This window comes from Pan troglodytes, chromosome 10, assembly GCF_028858775.2.
Source record: "Pan troglodytes isolate AG18354 chromosome 10, NHGRI_mPanTro3-v2.0_pri, whole genome shotgun sequence".
NCBI lineage: Eukaryota > Metazoa > Chordata > Mammalia > Primates > Hominidae > Pan > Pan troglodytes.
The window spans coordinates 27,803,420-27,824,238 of record NC_072408.2 but is presented as its reverse complement, the minus strand read 5'-3'; the positions used below and the strand labels follow the sequence as shown (position 1 = coordinate 27,824,238).

The 20,819-nt window shown below is 36.1% G+C and overlaps 1 protein-coding gene across 4 annotated transcripts in view; it reads right to left on the bottom strand.

Annotated features, from left to right (window-relative positions):
- Positions 1–4,678: 4,678 nt before the first annotated feature.
- PDE3A (phosphodiesterase 3A) overlaps positions 4,679–20,819 on the bottom strand; it is a 308,613-nt gene continuing 292,472 nt past the window's right edge. For 3 of the 4 annotated variants that reach the window (XM_054663100.2, XM_520783.8, XM_054663102.2), the window contains one exon: positions 4,679–10,107. In XM_054663100.2, the coding sequence (XP_054519075.1) occupies positions 9,866–10,107 (242 nt within the window). In that variant the 3' untranslated portion in view covers positions 4,679–9,865. Of the gene's footprint in view, positions 10,108–10,877; positions 11,713–20,819 lie in introns of those variants that run through there. The other variant, XM_054663101.2, reaches the window with a different exon arrangement.

The window sequence follows — 20,819 nt, the reverse complement described above, 5'->3', positions numbered from 1 at the left end:
TCATTGCCCTCTGTTAGGACTTCTCATGGTGGAACATTTTTACTGATAGGATGACCTGCAAGTTAATTCTTGCAAGGTCAATTTTCTTAGTGGTTCTGTTTTTATTGGGTGACTCCAGTGTCCCACCACACTCACTACATAACATGGAAGCATTAAGGGCTCCATGGAGAATTCTTTGCGTTCCAAACACAATCTTTCTTGCCACGGTTTTGATATCAGAAACCATACTTCAGCCTAGTAAACTGGGATCAATCACTTTCTACCCTGATGGTTCAGTAACATGAGACAACAAAATATACCTAATGTTAAATGACGAGTTAACGGGTGCAGCATAACAAAATGGCACATGTATACATATGTAACAAACCTGCACGTTGTGCACATGTACCCTAAAACTTAAACTATAAAAAAAAATATCCAAATAGTAGCCTTGGCAATGGAACCATTGTGTATTCTGGTGAAAGTATCCCTTACTGGAAATTATTTCATCTGAACAAGTTGAACCAAAAATTTTAGAGATAGAAAGCACCCCCAAGCCTGCTGAACCACATGGGGTAGAATTTACAGGCTTGGGGGTGACCTGTAAAGCTGGACTACGTGTGAATTGGTGTGAACAAGGACACACTAATCTGATGTCTCAGGCTTCCTATTTTAGGTAATGATCAGAATAATCCCTCTTCTCTGGCCTGGATGTTAGTCTCCATTAGAACTTACCCATTATTATCCCTCACACCATGTAATTTAAATTTTCCTTCCTTAAGACTTGTTTTAAGAACACTTAATTGAAGGATGGCGTTAAAGGTTCAGACTAGACTGCCAAGCAATCATCTCCCTTCCACTCAGAGCCATGGCATGATTGTAAGAGGAAAACCCTGAGAGAGGAGTAAAATTCACACCTGAAGAAGAGATAGTCAATCTTGTCTTCTTGTGCTGTGTATAGTTGGAAGTGTGTGTGTGTGTGAGAGAGAGAGAGAGAAAGTGTATGTTTATAGAAAGTGCACTAACTCAACTGATGTATTTGCCAGAGATAAAGAAATATAAATGATAAGTGGAAGGTTCCTTTTGGAGCAGGAAGCTGGAGAGGGTAGTTTTAGGCCAGAGCAAAGGGGGATTTGAAAACATCAGGCTTAGGAGTTGGGATTTGATGTCATAGGTAATGGGGAAATAATAGGTGTAGATTGAAGAATCAATTTCTTAGGAAACCTAGGTAGAAATACAACTGTCTATTTTATAGGACTCTAAAGCTGAATGCCAGAAATGTGGGTATTTTGGCTTTGGTGCTATTTGATTAAAGAAAGGACACAACTTAGTTGCAGAAAGTTAGATGATGACTAAATGTGGCTATGAATTCATTAGTGATAGTGAGAAAGATGTGACCGCGAGAATATAAGCCCCACAAGTTTCTTTGGATATTGTAGGAAGGCCAATAGATGTCATCTCACGACAGAGTAAGTTAGGTACCACACCATGGTATTTGCATATAAGAGGAAAGGATGCCTTCAGAGGACTGGAGGAAGTGGATTGTACAAATACTACGTAAATCATAATACTGCAGAATTATTTTTATATTATACATTATCTTCACTCATAACATCGACATAGATAATCTAGGACATAATTTTAATAATTTTGAGTATATATTTACTGTAATATTTATATATTATATATATAAAACCAAGAGGCACTTCCAGTAATTCTGGCAAAAAGGGAGCATCAACATAGTATCTAAGCTAAAAAATAATAAAAATAAATACAATTGATCTAGTTTTTTTTTTCTGTACAGATTTTACTTTTTACAAACATTTCTCAGCCACTAAGTCGCCTAACAATACTTGTGATGGGATGATACTAAGTATTGCTACATGTATTAAATGGAAGATACAGGTGAAAGGACAAGATTTATTTCAATTGCAAAATGATTAAGTTCAAAAGACTCACTCTTGTTTTTCTAGAAGTTGAAAAATTTGGCAAAGTTATTAGTAAACATATTCAGGTCTCTCGAGAGTGGTAAGAATTACATTGTTAAAAATTGTCATGTACAAATGACATCCCTATAGTGTCACTTTGGTTGGCAGTTATTTGAAAATATTGCTTTTCAGAAACAGTAAATTTAGTTAATTAAATACTCTCTGGTTTACAAATATCCTTCAAGGTCAAATTTTTGGGCCATATTAATTAAAACTTGCCAATGCCAGTTTTTTTTTTTTTTTTTTTCTGTTGGGAAGAGGTAATGACTGGTCAGAACAAATGCCCGCAGAAATCAGAGCACATTTTAATACCAAAATGCAAATCAAATTATTCAAACCAACCAAAACCTAAAACACTCTAAATTCAGGTTAAAGTTCCTTCAGTCACATATCCTAATATATTATAGAAAGCCAGGGAGAATCTCATTTTTATTATTTTGCATTGAGAGCTTCCAAATATTTGTAAAAGCACCAATTTTCATTTTGTGATTTGCATGATAGAAAACTTGAGGAAGAAATATCAGGGGGTGGGTGGGTTCAGTGATATTTATTACCAGTGCTTATCAACTAACAGATTGTTCTTGTTGGAACAAAAATGGTATGCATTCTTCTGTGAGAATACATTAAGACATAAACTGACAGTCATAAGTGAAAAAAACACCAGTTAAGCAAACATAATATGCTAAAATTCCCATGCAAATATTTTACAGAGTATAAAAAATTTAGTGATTTTTTAAGCTGATGAACAAATATGTATTAAGTAAAGCCATTAAAACCTCACTAACAGGTAATATATAGATATGTTAGAATTATTAAAGTTAGCAATACTATAATACTAAATTATCCTTATAAATAGTTAAAATGAAATCATCACTCATATAAGATGGAGTTTTTGACCCATAATCAGTTGGGAATTTTAAAAAGAAAAGGGACAAGGAAACTGCTATGAACCAACACTTTATATACACAAAGAACTATTTATTGAAGTATATATAATTCAAACAACTATTTTTAATTTCATATTGAACATCTGAGTATTTTGCCTTTTTTAGGGAGTAAAATTACCGGAAAGAAAATCTTTCTCTTCAAAAGTTATTCAAGTAGCAGTTTTCAAACTAATTCAAGGGCTAATTCACATTTGGAAACATGTATAAGTGCTCCTTGTCATAAAGGAAGTCATGGTTGAACAGTGTATCCACAAGTCATTTCACTCCAGAGTAACTAAATTGGTTTGTATTAAAGACGGAGGGGTGTCCTGGGATACCCTGCAAATTTTATGTAGTGTTCACTCCCAATCCACAGCTCTGCATTTTTTGCTTCTTAGTACCATGGACTTTACAAGGAAAGCAGGCTTGAGGAACTAGAACTTAAGTCAAAGGCCATTCCTTCTTTTAATTATGGCAGAGGAGAATTTCTGCTTATTTTTTGGTTACTAATACTGAGTAAGAGAAGTATAATTGAAGAGAAGCCATGCTTTCCTCCTATGAGTTTGTCTTTGATTTTTCTTCATCTGGTTTTTGTTTTGAAACAGGAAAGGAAAAATATCCTGCTGCAGTTTGTTTAATTTGAAATAGGAACTTTCAATGACACTGAAATATTAAACCACTAAGGCTTACAAAGTTTTGTTATTAATTTTTTATTAATGAATTTCAAATTCTAACCTACTAGCTGATCATGCTGGGCAGATTAATGCAGTGGCTGTTGTTTATTGACTGGTCAGTGTTTCATCTGTGAAAGTCAAGATTAATAAGGTTTAATTTTTCTTAGTAGGAAAGGTAAGTATTTGGCCTTTTGTGTTAGAACTTAGTAAAATAAAATATACATTAATAGAACATTTATTTTATAACAACACAAAACATAATAAATTGCTGGATAATACACTCCTTTGTCTTGGGAAAACTCAGAAGATCTCAGACTATAATTTGTACAAAGTTAAATTACTGACACTAATTTTTATCTAATGTATTTGAATCCTTCATAAAACATTTTCCCCATGAGGCTTGTAGAATATTAGAAAAAGAATTAAACCTTCTTTCTAGTTTTCTGTTATATGATACTAGTTCTTATTATATCAAAATATTCAGCCTCTGAGTATATGAAAATAATCAGTAGTTTACTGTTCTGATTATATGAAAATACTCTACCACGGAATGTCATTTTGTGGGTTTCATTTTAAGTTAAAAATTAAAAAATTAAATAACTTTGCTTCAAGAAAATAAACCAAATTTAAACATTCTTGAGAATACTTACCTATGGTGATTTATTATTACTCTTTGAAGCATTTTTGGTTATTGAATTATTTGCATAACTAAAGAACCACTTCTTAATGCAAAGCAATGAGGAAATCATTGCTTCATTGTCAGAACATGAACATGTTCAACATTTTTTATCTGTAAAGAGAAGGCTTTTCTTCTGTGCTCCACAACTTTTCAAGGAAGCAGAAACCCAAGGATACCAATGTGTGTCAAGGAAATCAACCTTAAAAACATGTGGAGAAAAACTAGCTGTATCTGGAAAGAAAATGTGGATTCCTTTTAGAGACTTAAACATATGTCAAAAGCTAATTTTGTTCTCCATTTATATATAATTCTGTACACTGTATTTTATGGTCTTACCTACACTGATACTAGGTCAGTATTTTTGAATCAGCAGGTAAACACTGAGTTCCACTGTGGAAATGAAGCCTTAATCTTCAGTTTTGTGTCTTCATATTTTGCCAAAAAATGTTCTTTTTTTTTTTTTTTTTTTTTTTTTTGAGGCAAAATTTAACTCCTGTTGCCCAGGCTGGAGTGCAATGGTGCAATCTCAGCTCACCATAACCTCTGCCTCCCAGGTTCAAGCGATTCTCCTGCCTCGGCCTCCTGGGTAGCTGGGATTACAGATATGCGCCACCACACCTGGATCATTTTGTATTTTTAGTAAAGACGGGGTTTCTCCGTGTTGGTCAGGCTGGTGTCGAACTCCCGACCTCAGGTGATCCACCAGCCTTGGCCTCCCAAAGTGCTGGGATTACAGGCGTGAGCCACTGCGCCCGGCCCCAAAATGTTCATTTTACTTCACCATTGTTAGCCTGCTGTTAGAATGATTTGCTGGTGGGAACACAAAAAGCAATTCAAGTTAGGTAAAAGCACCATTAGGTAAGGTCAAAGCAACATGTATTTCAACAAATACCATGTGTTGGCAATAGCACACATTGCCTAACATCCATGTTGCATAACATAGACTGGAAAATATGTTACCGTTCTCTGAGCAGGGGTCTTTGGTGTGAAACACACAAATACGTATGCAAATCTTAATTTAAGTTATGTATAGTTTTTAGCTCAACTCATTGTTTGTAGTGTAATTCATTCCCAATAAGAATTTGAATATCTTCCAGATGAACAAATTGATGTGTGAATATAGGGCCTAAAACTGATATATTTCTTAAAAAGAACAATTTAATTTTGGAATATTCTTTACCTAAAATTGCTGATTTCTTAATCTTAAAATTGAATTTTGTTGAAGATTTAAAAAATGGACTGACAATATCAGCAAATTCATAAAGACACAAACGACCTAGGACAATGGTCATAAAATGTGTTGCTGCTTGTTCTATCAATGAAATAAACTCAGTTTGGCTTCAAAGTACATAGATATTTTAGCTTTCAATTATCTGGAATTGAGCTATTAGCATTTGAACTTTTATTGATATTTCTTTCACACATTAGCTAATAATCGCTAAATAAGGGGGATCTTGTTGGTTTTTCTAGACTATGAAAGTTCATAGAACTTTGTTTTATTGGAGTGTTCTAACAGTTTGAAAGGAAGTTTATTTGCAAATGGCATATAAGTCAGGAAAGGCATTAAACTAGAATCAGGGTTAGGATGACAGAAGAGGACAAGACCCTTATTGAGGTTTCCATTATTATTTTAGAAGTACTATAAATGATGAGGACAATGGAGAGCCCGATACTGACATGGAAGCACCAAGAATACCTCCCACAGTAGAATATAAATGATTTTTAGATTATTCACTTCTCATTAATCAGGATTTGATAATCACACAGTTAGTTCACTTTTATAAATTAATAATTTCAAACTTTAGACTTTATTTATAATGATAATTTTTATACTTTTATTACTTAGAAAATAATTTATATTTTTCCATCATTTAAACAAAGAGTAGGCCTGAGTCTCATGCCTTTTGCACAGCTTTTACCTTCAAAGAAAGTTCTCTGGGTAAGATAGGCAGGAAATATGGGGAAACTGCAAATTAACAGTCTACATACATCTAATATGAACAGTCTGTAAGATATTCCTTTTCTTTCGTTTTACTGGGATTGCAACGGTAAGATTTGTTCTGGTATTCAACCAAAATAGACAGAATCGGGAATTCTATTTTTAGGAAGTAAATACTTTCTTGAACATAATATGAGAAAATTTCTTCATTCATAAGATGAAGACTAATATAGATATATCCCTGTACAGAGCTACTGTCTTCATCTTTTATTGAGAGCCAAACCAGGTCTTATCTAAATGACAAAAACTATTACAGCTAACAAAAGCAAAAGTGGTGCTTTTATCAAGGAAACCAATATTTTAAAGGTTAATTTAGATAGATATATAACCAGAAAGACATTTATTAGCATGCTGAAAATAACACTGATGACACTCAGAATATACCTGGTCTCTTACTTTATTTAACAGAGAACCATGGCATCCAGGTAACCTGTTCCAACTTTTCCTACCATTGATTTTATGGTTTTCTAAACAATTATCTTTTTCCCTAAGTGGGCTAGAAACTCTTTCATTTGAAAGACCTGAGTTTAATGGCACCTATAAATAGGCTCATATAAAAATGTAGTAAATTGCAACAAATACATTGGCACCACAGGAAGTAAGCTCTGGAGTTGGATGTGAACATAATAATATTGCTGTCACCAAAAAGGGGGAGAACTCTACTGGCAGAAAATGTCCCTTAGCATCCTTTGAGATGTACTGGGTGTGTATGAAAGTCACAAACTTAGTGGATCTTCATCCCTTTATTTATCCCAATTGACGTTTAGCTGTAATAGCAATTTATTTTTAAAGAAAAATGTATCAATCTGCCTGGATTGCTGAACACAGTTCTGGAATGAAGATGTTCTAATTGCTTTGGCCACTATTATTCCTCTTATTTCCTGTACCTTAAAACAAAACAAACAAACAAAACCAGGCAGTTTGCTGAGACTTCCACCATAGTAGCCAAGCTGCCCCACTAGTTGGACTATACAGCTTTGATGAAACTGTCAATAGACTGTGATGGACTTCCAACTGTCCTGCCAGTCCACTCACTCCAAACATAGCTCTATGTTCAATTAACATTTATGTTAGAGATGGACAGCATTTGGAAAATGGGAAAATATTGACTTTGCTAAGTACTTAGATGCAAGGCGTATGAGAAGAGAAGATAAATGCTTTTTTCCCCTTAATTGCAAGGAAAGAAAAATAGTTAAATTCACTGGCAAAATTTGACTCATAGTAATTTTTGCAAACATGGAGATACACAGGTAAAACTAAGAAAATGAAAACAATTTAGTAAGTTCTGAATAATGAAGACCTGGTGTTAATTCAGAAACATACTGAAATATATTTTAATTATTTAGGTAGAGGCTGCATCCACTTGATCCTTTTTACATTTTCCTACTTATTGGAGAATTTGCCTTGAAACCATGTATATTTTTTGTCATATTATCTTTGCCTTATTTTTTAAAATGCCATGAATTATTGTAAAATAATGCTTTGAAAGGGGGGAGTACAATATCCATTTATGAGAAACAAAAGTATTTTTAATGTAAACATTCCTTTCTACTACGTCAGAGAAAAGAAAAACTGGAAATCACAATCAAGGTTTACTTAGAAGGTAAGATTGTTTAGATAATGAGCAGGTCTGTATGTAAGTACTGAAGGAAGAATCATAACAAACAGTGTTGGAAAGAAATGGACACCAACTATAAAATATGGTATTGGTTAACAGTTTTTCATCTGGGAGATATGGACCCAGAATTCATTCAGTTAGCAAAAGTTACTAGTGAAAAAACATGCTTTGCAGCATCCTCATTTAACTGGCAATAAAACTATATCAGATTATCATTTAAATTAGAAAAGGTAGATGATTGGCTGTCCATCGACCTCCATGCAAATGAATCATCATTCTCTTACTGGGCTTGGAGAGAACTACAATGTATAAAAATGGTGATTAAAATATAACTTTATAAAAATGTTTCCCTTTTCCTCTTTTAAAAAAAGAGTTTACTATCTACAGAAACAAAAAAATCTTCATATTTACATCAAGATAACTATCATGACATATATAATAATATGAAATAAAATATTGAAAGTGAGTATCAACTTTTTAAATAGAGGTTTGGCTCACAGCATAAACAAGTGTAGATAAACAAACAAACCAAAACAAAACGAACAAAAAAAGACTTTCAATAATAACCCGATCTTCAAACAATCTCTCTATAATCTCCCCAGCCAGAAGCAGCATGACTGACAATGGGCCAGACTGCCGATGGAAGCTACCCCAACAAACAGCGTGTGGAACACCACAACAGGGGTTGTCAGTGGGACCTTCACCCCTGAAAGACAAACTACAACAGTTGCCAAGAATCAGGCTTTTCCTATGTCAACACAAAAACCCTGTGTTGAAATATTCTCCTTCATCTCTTGCTATATAACCCAGAGTGATTTTTCTGTTTCCTTTTCTTTCTCTACCACATATTTTGCAGCAAATTAAGAAGACACAGGCGATCACGCTGAAGTACAATTTCCCAAGCCTTTTCTGGCATCATTTAGAATTCTAACCTGATTAAAAGACCTGACTTCAGCTCTTAGGTGTTTAGGTATAAAGAATGCCATCCCCTTAAATGGTGATTTGATCTTAGTTGAGTGACATCCATACTCATAGACAGTTCCTATACATTCATTAGGCAAGTAGATTGGAAAATGCCTTAGTCTTCCGGGTTTGAGGCTGGTGATAGAGCTCCTTCAAGTGGTGCATAGCAGTAATGTAATACCAAACACGTGGCCCTCTCACCCAGCCCTTGAGTGCCCTCCATCTGCAAAAGGCCCTTTATTGAAGCTAAATGGAGGAGGGCATTTGGAATGGCTGCCTCCCAAGACACTCCAGAGTGAAATTCCTTCTGTTTGTTCACATGTACTCAGTCATTTGCTACAGCTAGTCTATGAGTTACTGAAACCACAAAAATCTCTTTACATATGCACACACATGCACACAAGCACCCTCTCAAACCGTTCCCTTCTGTCTCTCTTTCACACACACACACACACACACACACACACACACACACACACACACACACAGTGTTGGCAGGATGTATCAGAATTCAAATAATGCTCTGGAACTTTCATCCCTCAGTACTAAGAGCAAAAGCTGCTTAGTTGGTAACCTACATTTCCTGCACTGTTTCCTTGCTAAGCCACACCATCTCCTTTGTGATTTGGTTTCCTTTATGATTTATTATATCACAGTGACCACTATATATCTTAATATAAATGTTACTAAATTGTGGAGCCAGCAATCCTGGCCTTCAGTGTGTATGTGTGTGCGTGCATGAGTGTGAATATGTTTTACATGTATCTATGTGGGAGCTTATATACACACACACATATATATTCCCTCCTTAAAAAATCCTTAGAAGCTGGTGTTGCAATGTGAAAGCTTCTTTGAGCAAAAAGTTTTTAACAATGTACCTCACTGTAAAAATATACACACAAAATGCGAAGAATCCCAAAATGCAATAGCCATTTGCCCATCTCAAATTTCTACAGTGTTGTGTCTAAATGTTGTGCTGGCTTGAAGAGAATCTTTGACAAGTCAATCTGTTTGGAAACACAGCCCATTCTATCCATTGTCACTGGTCTGGCTTTTGGGTTGGTATCTCCTCGCCTCTTGGTTTCCCTTTCTCTTCTTCTTCTTCCTTGATAGCCTGGATCTGTTCTGAAGAGTGCGACTGAGGGGTCTGGTCCAGGGATTGATTTTCTATGCCTGCCAACCGTTGCTCCTCTTCAATGACTTTCTTCCACATCTTGTGGTTCTGTAAGAGGTGCTGAGTTATTTGGCAGTAGATTTTTCTCCTTTTGAAAGTCTTCTTTTCTAAAATAAATAAAATAAAAAACACCAAATCAGACTACTTAGTTGTGTGCTGAGCACATGAACGTTATCTCTTTTCAGATAATTAAGAGGAGTTAATCCATAACCTTGGTTTGTATATTATAATAATGCAGTTTTGGAGAATGGGGAAAAAAGAGGAAGATGGCAATAATCATTAAAATATCACTGACAAATAACTAGGGACAGTATTTAATATTTGGCAATGTTCAGTGCAAGATTCTGCTTATATCTTGGTATTATTCTCATTACATTCAGGCTCTCAAGACTTTCCACATAGATCACTGAAATAACTTCTTGTTAGTCTGTCTCTGTCAATCAATTTAATTCACAAACATCTACAAGACTGATATATTTAAAGATGGTTTTGATGTTCCTCATCTGCTTCATGTGGACTAAAAAATTAATTTCAGGCTGGGTGCAGTGGCTCACGTCTGTAATCCCAGCACTTTGGGAGGCTGAGGCGGGCGGATCACGAGCTCAGGAGATTGAGACCATCCTGGCTAACACGGTGAAACCCTGTCTCTACTAAAAATACAAAAAATTAACCGGGCGTGGTGGCAGGCACCAGTAGTCCCAGCTACTCAGGAGGTTGAGGCAGGAGAATGGTGTGAACCCAGGAGGCGGAGCTTGCAGTGAGCTGAGATAGAGCCACTGCACTCCAGCCTGGGCAACAGAGCGAGATTCCATCCCAAAAAAATAAAATAAAATAAAATAAAAATAAAATAAAATAAAATAAAAATTAATTTCAAAGTGTAGTTAACTACACTTAACTACTCTGCTTTTCTTATTTTTAAAACATCTACACTGAACTCATATTTTCAAGCTGGTATTGTCTATCCTGAAATGTTCTTTGCAACCACTTGAGAGTATATATTCCTTCATTTTTAAAAGACTCCTCAGATTTCACTGAATTCTTCTAAGAAATAATCTCTTTCTTCTGAATTCCCACGATACTCCATATGTACCTCCTAGAGTATATACTGTTTCTGTTTTTATTTTTTCCTTTTTCTTCTCCTTATCTTTATCTCTTCTTCTGGTAACTGTGCGTCCAAAATCATTTAGGGGGAACTTTTCCCCCTTCCTTCAATTATGTGGTTCCAGAAAAGGTTGTTAAATTCTACTTCCGCCCTCACAACCGGTCTACAAAATTGTTTCACAGTGACTGGCCAATGGGTGTGTGTGTGGCCCAAGTCGGGCCTGAGTCCTCCCCTGAGATATTTCTCATTTGCACAGAATGAATGTCGGTTTGCGAGGTGTAATTGGAGATCCTTTCTCCTTTGCTTATGCATCTGGCATGAAGTGAACTTAGAGCTGGCTATAGTTCCAGCTTCATGAAGAAAGCAAGGCTGAAAGAACAAGCTGTTAGGCAGGTGAGGCAGAGACAAACGCAGGAACAAGTAAGCACTGATAATAGCCAACATCATGTTTACATGAACCAATAATGTTCTCTTTTTGTATATACTCATTCCACTGGAATTTTATAACTTCTAACAAAAAAAAAGTTCTACCTTAGCATACCTCCTTTAAGAAACTTGTCTTGGAGGGTGTCTTCAAGACGGTAGGCTAGAGGCATCTGGTACTTGCCTGCTTCACAGAGAAGAACCAATGGAGTGAGTAGGTAATCAGACTTATCATCTAAAATATAATTTTGAATTCAACAGAGAAATTAAAGGAAATGCCTAAGGTAAGGAAGAAGAGAGAAGTAAGGCAGCCTGCTCAGCTAGCATCATCTATGAGCCTGGAGAGGCTCCCTAAAATATGAGCAAAGATTAAGTGAATGAATCCAGCCATCCACATTCCCACCATGTACTCCTGCAGTCCTAGCCTTGGGGGAGTCTGTCAACCCATGTGGTCTCTGAAACTGATACAGAGAGCTGCCTGGAAATCATGTGATGGCATTGCTTCAGAGAGGGAGCTCACACCAGGACCCACACATCCACCAAGTCCTGAGCAGCTTAGGAGAGGCACATGTGGCCCACTGCTGCCACCACGGGGGTCTAAAGACTGATTCACATCACATCCCTGTCCCCAGCAAAATTTTACAACAGGCTTCCACTAATAACCACACTCTAAGCCACTGAAGGAATCATAGATACTACTGATACTGTTTACAGTCAAATAAATCATAGAGACTACACTACTGCCTGCACCCAAAATCAAAGCCAAGGAACTTTACCCAACTGGCAGCATAGATACACCTTCAAGAAAAAGTTTCCCTGACAAAAGATAATTTAATAAATCGGCTGTAATCTCAGCACTTTGGGAGGCTGAGACAGGCAGATCACGAGGTCTGGAGATTGAGACCATCCTGGCTAACATGGTAAAACCCCGTCTCTACTAAAAATACAAAAAATTAGCCAGGCATGGTGGCGGGCACCTGTAATCCCAGCTACTTGGGAGGCTGAGGCAGGAGAATTGTTTGAACCCGGGAGGCGGAGGTTGCAGTAAGCCGAGATGGCGCCACTGCACTCCAGCCTGGGTGACAGAGCGAGACTCTGTCTCAAATAAAAAGAAAAGAAAAAAAAATTAGAACAAGCAACTGCTACACCAGATACACAGATACCACTGCAAAGACACAAGAGATGTGAAAAAGCAAGAAAATATGACATCTCCAAATGAACAAAATAATCCTCCAGCAACAGATTCCAATGAATAAGAATTTTTTGAAATCCCAGATAATTCAAAATAACAATATTAAAGCCTATCTCAGTGAGATAGACTACAACTCAGAAAAACAATTCATAATATGAATGAGAAATTTACTAAAGAGACAGGTATAAAAAAAAAAAGAACCAAAGAGAAACTCTGGAATGAAGAATTCATTGAAAGAAATACAAAATACATTCAAAAGTTTTAACAATAGACTATATCAAGTTGAAGAAAGAATCAGAATTTGAAGACAGGTCTTTTGACATAACCCAGTCAGATGAACACTAAAAACATAAAAAGTAATAATAATGAACAAAGCTTGCATGACATATTTGAATTTTCAGTGTCCCAGAAGGTGAAAAGAAAATAAAAGGGACAGAAAACCTGTTTAAAAAAATTATAGGTGAAAACTTCCCAAGTCTAACAAAAAGAGATTTAGACATCTAGATGCAGGAAGCTCAGAGAAACTCACACAAATAAAATTCAAGGTCTTCCCCGTGGTGCATTGTAGCCAAACTTTCAAAAGTCAAAGATGGCTGGGTGCGGTGGCTCACGCCTGTAATCCCAGCACTTTCGGAGGCCAAGACAGGCAGATCATGAGGTCAGGAGATCGAGACAATCCTGCCTAACACGGTGAAACTCCATCTCTACTAAAAATACGAAAAATTAGCCAGGCATGGTGGCGCGCCTGTAGTCCCAGCTATTCGGGAGGCTGAGGCAGGAGAATGGTGTGAACCCAGGAGGCGGAACTTGCAGTGAGCTGAGATCATGCCATTGCACTCCAGCATGGGGGACAGAGCGAGACTCCATCTCAAAAAAAAAAAAAAAAAAGTCAAAGACATAGAGAGTTCTAAAAACAGCAAAAGAAAAGTATCTAGTAACTTATAAGGAAACTCCAATCAGACTAACAGATTTCTCAGCAGAAATCATTCAGTCCAGGAGATAATGGGATAATATATTCAAGTCACTGAAAGAAAAAACCATATACCCAGCCAAGTTGTCCTTTATAAATGAAGGAAAAATAAAGTCTTTTCTCACAGAAGCAAAGCTCAGAGAATTCATCACCACTAGACCAGCACTACAAGAAATACCTCAGGGAGGCTGACATGTGAAAGCAAAAGGATGATATCTATCATTATGAAAACACTTGAAAGTATAAAACCCACTGGTAGAGCAAACACAAATAAGGAAATGAAAGGAATCAAATGTTAGCACTACAGAAAACCACCCAACTGCAATGATAAACAATAAGACAGAGAGAGAGAGAGAGAGAGAAAGGAACAAAAGATATACATAACAATTATAAATCAATTAACAAAATGACAGGAATGAAGACTCAGATATCGATAATCACCTTGAGTGTAAACAGACTAAGATTTCCATTCACAAGACATAGAATGGGTGAATTGATTAAAGAACATGACTTAATTATGTGCTAAGAAGCTCATCTCACCTGTACACAGATACAGACTAGAAGTAAAAGATAGAAAAGACAGATATAGACTAGAAGTAAAAGACAGAAAAATATACTTCATGCAAACAAAAGCAAAAAAGCAAGAGTAGCTATACTTATGTTAGATGAAACAGAAATTAAGTCAAAACAGTAAAAAGACACAGTCATTATATAATGACAAAGAGATCAATTCAGTAAGAGGATAGAATAGTTCTAAACATATATGCACCAATACCAGAGCAACCAGATACTAAACCTGATCTTAGCCAAAAGGCTGAGAAGCAGTATCACACCCAGATATATGCAAAGCAAATATTAATAGATCTAAAGGGAGAGAGACACTTCAACACAAAAATAGTTGAGGACTTCAACATCCCACTCTCAGAACCAGACAGCTCATCTAGACAGAAAATTAATAAATAAACGTTGGATTTAAACTGCATTTTAGGCCAATGGACTTCACAGATATTTACAGAACATTTTGTTGAACAGCTACAGAGTACTCATTGTCAGCACATGGAACTATTCTCCAGGATAGACCAGATGCTAGGATACAAAATAAGTCTCAAAACATTTTTTAAAAATCTAAATTATATCAAGTTTCTTCTCAGACCACAATGAATAAAACTAGAAATCAATAACAAGAGAAACTTTGGAAACTGTATAAATACATGAAAATTTTAAAAAAAATGTTTCTGAATGACCTTTGGGTCAAAGAGATAATTAAGGAATAAATCAATAAATTTCTTGAAACAAATGAAAATGGAAACAACACAAAGTAGTAGTCAAAAGGAAGTTTAACACAATAAATATCAACAACAAAAAACTAAAAATGTTTCAAATAAGCAACCTAATAATGCACCTCAAGGAACTTGAGAAGCAATAACTAACTAGGCCACAAAGTAGTAGAATAAAAGAAATAATAAAGATAAGAAGAGAACTAAATAAAATAAAAATTTAAAAAGTACAATGTGTCAAGGAAACAAAAGTTGGTTTTTTGAAAAGATAAACAAAATGAATAAGCCACTAGCTAGACTAACCAAGAAAAACGAGAAGACCTCCAAAAATAAAATCAGAAATGAAAAAGGAGACATTATAACTGATACCACAGAAATACAAAAGTATCAGAGACTATTTTGAACAAGTATGTATTAGCAAACTAGAAAACCCAGATGAAATGGATAAATTCCTGGACACATATACCAAGATTGAATCAGGAAGAAATAGAAAACCTAAACAGACCAATAATAAGTAATCAGATTAAATCAGCAATAAAGACTCCCAACAATAAAAAGTTCAGTACTGGGTGACTTCACATAAAAATGCTTTTTTGCGTCTATCCTCTCAATATATGCAGAAAAAGCATTTGATAAAATTCAACATCACTTCATGATAAAAACTAAAAATACTAGGAAGGAACATGCATCAACATAATAAACACCACACATAATAAAACCACAGCTAATATCATATTGAATGTGGAAAGTTGAAAGCCTTTCCTCTAAGAACTGGAAAAGGACAAGGTGCTCACTATCACTGCTGCTATTCAAAATTGTACTAGAAGTCCTACTCAGAACAATCAGGCATCCAAACTGGAAAAGAGGAAGTCAAATTGTCCCTCTTTGTAGATGACAAAATCCTATATCTAGAAAAACCTAGACTCCACCAAAAAACTCTTAGATCTGATAAATAAATTGAGTAAAGCTTCAGGATACAAAAATCAATATACAAAAAAACAGTAGTATTTCTATATACTAATGATGAACTAGCTGACAAAGAAATTAAGAAGGCAATCCCTTTTACAATAGCTATAAAAAATTAATTAGAAATAAATTTAACCAAGATGGATAAAGACCTCTACATGGAAAACTACAAAAATCTGATGAAACACGTTGAAGACAACACAAACGAATGCAAAGACATCCCATGATCATGGATCTGAAGTATTGATATTGTTAAAATGACCATTCTACCCAAGCAATGTATGGATTCAGTGCAATCTTTATTTTTAAAATACCAATACATTATTCAGAAAAACAGGAAAAACAATTCCAAAATCTCTATGGAACCAAAAAAGAGCTTGAATAGCCAAAGCAATCCTGAACAAAAAGAACAAAGATGGAGGCACCACACTACCTGACTTCAAAATATGCTACAAGGGTATAGTAAACAAAACAGCATGGTGTTAGTATAAAAATGGACACATAGACCAATAAAACAGAGACTCCAGAAATAAATGCACATATTTATAGCCAACTGATTTATGACAAAGGTGCCAAGAACATATATTGAAGAAAGGACATCTTTTTTAATAAGTGGTGCTGGGAAAATTGGATATTCACATGCAGAAGAATGAAACTAGACTCCATTTCTCACTATATACAAAAATCAACTCAAGATAGATTAAAGACTTAAGTAAGACCAAAAACTATAAAACTGTCAGAAGACAACATAAGGGAAGTTCTATAGGACATTGACCTAAGCAAAGATTATTATGATTAAGACCTCAAAAACCCAGGCAACAAAAACAAATACAGACAAATGGGACTAAACTAAAAACGAAAACCTTCGGTATAGCAAATGAATCAACATAGTGAAGAGAAAATCTATAGAATGGAAGAAAATATATGCAAATTGTTCATACAACAAGGGACTAATATCCAGAATATACAAGAAAATCAAGCAACAGTTAAAAAACAAAAACAAAAAATTCTATTAAAAAGTGGGCAAGGACATGAATAGACATTTCTCAAAAGAAAACATACAAATGGCCAACAGGTATATGAAAAAATGCTCAATATCACTAATCACCAGGAATATGCAAATCAAAACCACAATGAGATATCATCTTACCCCAGTTAGAATGGCTATTACTAAAAACAGAAAAACAACAGATGCTGGCAAGGATGTGGAGAAAAGGGAACTCATAACACTGTTTGTAGGAATATAAGTTGGTATAGCCACTACGGAAAACAGTATGCAGATTTCTCAAAATCTCAAAAGAGAACTACCATACGATCTAGCAATCCCACTACTGGGTATTTATCAAAGGAAAAGAAATTAGTATATTAAAAAGATAATTGCACCCCCATATTTATTGCAGCAGTCTTCACAATAGCAAAGATATGGAATCAACCTAAGTGTCCATCACCTGATGAATGGATAAAGAAAATGTGGTATACATACACAATGGAATAATATTCATACATAAAAAGAATAAAATTATGCCATTTGCAGCATCATTAATGGAACTGGAGATCATTATGTTAAATGAAATAAGTCTAGCAAATAAAGACAAATATCTCATGCTCTCACTCTTATGTGGGAGCTAGAAAAGTTGATCTCATGGAAGTGAGGGTAGAATGACAGACATCAGAAGCTGAGAAGGGTGTATGGTTGGGGGTTAGGAGGAATGAAGAGATATTGATTAATGAGCACAGACATACTAGTTAGAATAAATAAGTTCTTCGATAGCAGAGTAAGGTGATTATTGTTAACAATAATGTATTGCATACTTTAAAATAGTGGGAAGAGGGGACTTCCCAACACATAGAAATGATAAATATGGCCGGGTGCAGTGGCTCATGCCTGTAATCCCAGCACTTTGGGAGGCCGAGGCGGATGGATCACTTGAGGTCAGGAGTTTAAGACCAGCCTGGCCAACATGGTGAAACCCCATCTCTACTAAAAATACAAAAATTAGCTGGGCATGGTGGCATATGCCTGTCCTAGCTACTTAGGGGGCTGAGTCAGGAGAATCACTTCAACCCAGGAGACGGAGCTTGCAGTGAGCTGAGAATGTGCCACTGCTCTCCAGACTGGGTGACAGACTGAGACTCGGTCTCAAAAAAAAAAAAAAAAAAAAAAAAAAAAAAAAAAAAAGAAATGACAAATACTCGAGGTGACAGATACTCTAAATATCCTGATTTAATCATTACACATTCGATGAATGTAGCAAAATATCACGTGCCCCACATAAATATGTACAAATATATATTGATTAAAAATACAAAAAGTTGCATATTACATAAGACAGGGAAATGCAAATGAAAACTATAACATAAGAGCACTCTATGCCTACTTGGAATAGCTAAAATGAAAATGACTATAAAAAATCAAGTGTAGAGGAAGAATTTAACAATTAGAACTAATATATTACTTATAGGAATGTACATTTTTTACATCTACTTTGGAAAATTATTTGCTTCTGTCTATTAATCTGAATAAATGAGTACCGTACTTAAAAAAAATAAACTCAAATCTTATTTTCATATATTCCAAATAGTTTCTCTTCTAGACTATAGGGTCTTTGAGGGAGCCTTGGACAAACCTGTACAGATCTTATACATCAGCACATATGCATTTAAAAAAGAAATACATTGCATTTTCTTTGACCAAATGATTCAAAGTTTTCAACATGCAAATATTAAGAAAAATTTTCACAGAATTACATCCTTTAATTGAGGAAAAATAATAAACCCAATTTAAACAGAAAAAAAATATATTTTAAAGAAGACTATTTAATGTCAGCATTCACTATTGAGGTTTCTAATTCCTTATCTATTTATGAATCACCTGATATGTACCAAAATGTTGTCCTCAGTTCTAGTGACCCTCTGACAGACAAGATAAATATGATGCTTGCCAGCAGCAGGCTTTTACTCTAGTAGGAAAATAGTGAACAAGCAGGTACATTTATACTGAGTCTTATGGAGTCTTTGAAAGTCAGCAGAAAGGGAGGGAGATGGCCCAGTTGGTACAATATTGTATGGAGGTGGTGACTGGATTAGGACAGGGGTAATGAAAATGAAGAAAAGTCAATAAATATGAGATATATTTGTATGGGAGAATCAACAGGACTTGGCAACTGATTAGAGGTAGGGAATTAAGAGGGAGGAATCAGAGACAACCCTGTTTTCTGGCCTGAGCAGTTGAGTATGTTGGTAAGATGTACTGAGAAAGGGAAGGTTGGATGAGGAGTATATTTGAGGGTGTGTTAGTCAATTTCACACTGCTGATAAAGACATACCTGAGACTGGATAATTTACAAAGAAAAAAGAGGTTTAATGGACTCAAGAGTTCCACATGGCTGGGGAGGTCTCACAAACATGGCAGAAGGCAAAAGGCACGTCTTACATGGTGTCAGGCAAAAAGAGAATGAGAGAGTCAAGCAAAAGAGGAAACCCCTTATAAAATCATCAGATCCATGACTTATTCAGTACCAAGAAAACAATATGGGGGAAACTGCCCTCATGATTCAAGTGTCTCCCATTGGGTCCTTTCCACAACACATGAGAATTATTGGAGCTACAATTCAAAATGAGATTTGGGTGGGGACACAGCAAAACCATATCAGAAGAAAATGAATAGAGGTATTCTGAACATGAAGTGTCTGGAAGACCTCTGAGTAGAGAGGTAAAGTAGGCAGCTGGTAGACAGCTTAGAAGAGAGATCTGCTCTTTTCCAAGCAACCAGAATATCATTTAACTCTCGGTACCCTCATCTAAGTGACGATTTTAGACTTGAGCCAAGAGTTCAGAAGTTCAGCTAAGATCCTCCCATTAGACTGTGAATTTCCCTGGTGTATTAGTCCATTCTCATGCTGCTATAAAAAACTGCTCAAGACTGGGTAATTTATAAAGGAAAGAGGTTTAATTGACTCACAGTTCCACAGGGCTGGGGAGGCCTCAGGAAACATAATCATGGTGGAAGGGGAAGCAAACGTGTCCTTAATTCACATGGTGGCAGGAAGAGAGAAGTGCCAAGCAAAGGGGGAAAAGTCCCTTACAAAACCATTAGATCTCATAAGAACTCATTATAACAAGAACAGCAGCATGACAATAACCACCCCCATGATTCAATTACCTCCCACTGGGTCCCTCCCGCAACACATGGAGATTATGTAGACTACAATTCAAGATGACATTTGGGTGGTGACATAGCCAAATCATATTATCCTGCCCCTCACCTCTCCCAAAACTAATATCCTCACATTTCAAAACACAATCTTGCCTTTCCAAAAGTCCCCCAATGTCTTAACTCATTCCAGCATTAACCCAAAAGTCCAAGTCCAAGGTCTCATCTGAGACAAGGCAAGTCCTTTCTGCCTATAAACCTGCAAAATCAAAAGCAAGTTAGTTACTTCCCAGATACAATGATGGTACAGGCACTGGGTAAATACAGTCATTCCAAATGGGAGAAATCTGCCAAAACAAAGGGGCTACACGTCCCATGCAAGTCTAAAATTCAAAAGGGCAGTTGTTATACCTTAAAGTTAAAAAATGATCTCATTTGACTCCATGTCTCACATCCAGGTCAAAACGATGCAAGAGGTGTGCTCCCACAGCCTTGGGCAGCTTTGCCCCTGTGGCTTTGTAGGGTACAGCACCTCCCCTCCAGCTGCTTTCACAGGCTGGCATTGACTGCCTGTGGCTTTTCCAGGTGCACAGTGCAAGCTGTTGGTGGATCTACCATTCCGGGGTCTGGAGGACAATGGCCCTCTTCTTACAGCTCCACTGGGTAGTGCACCAGTAGGAACTCCGTGTGGTGGCGCCAACCCCACATTTCCCTTCCATACTGCCCTAGCAGAGGT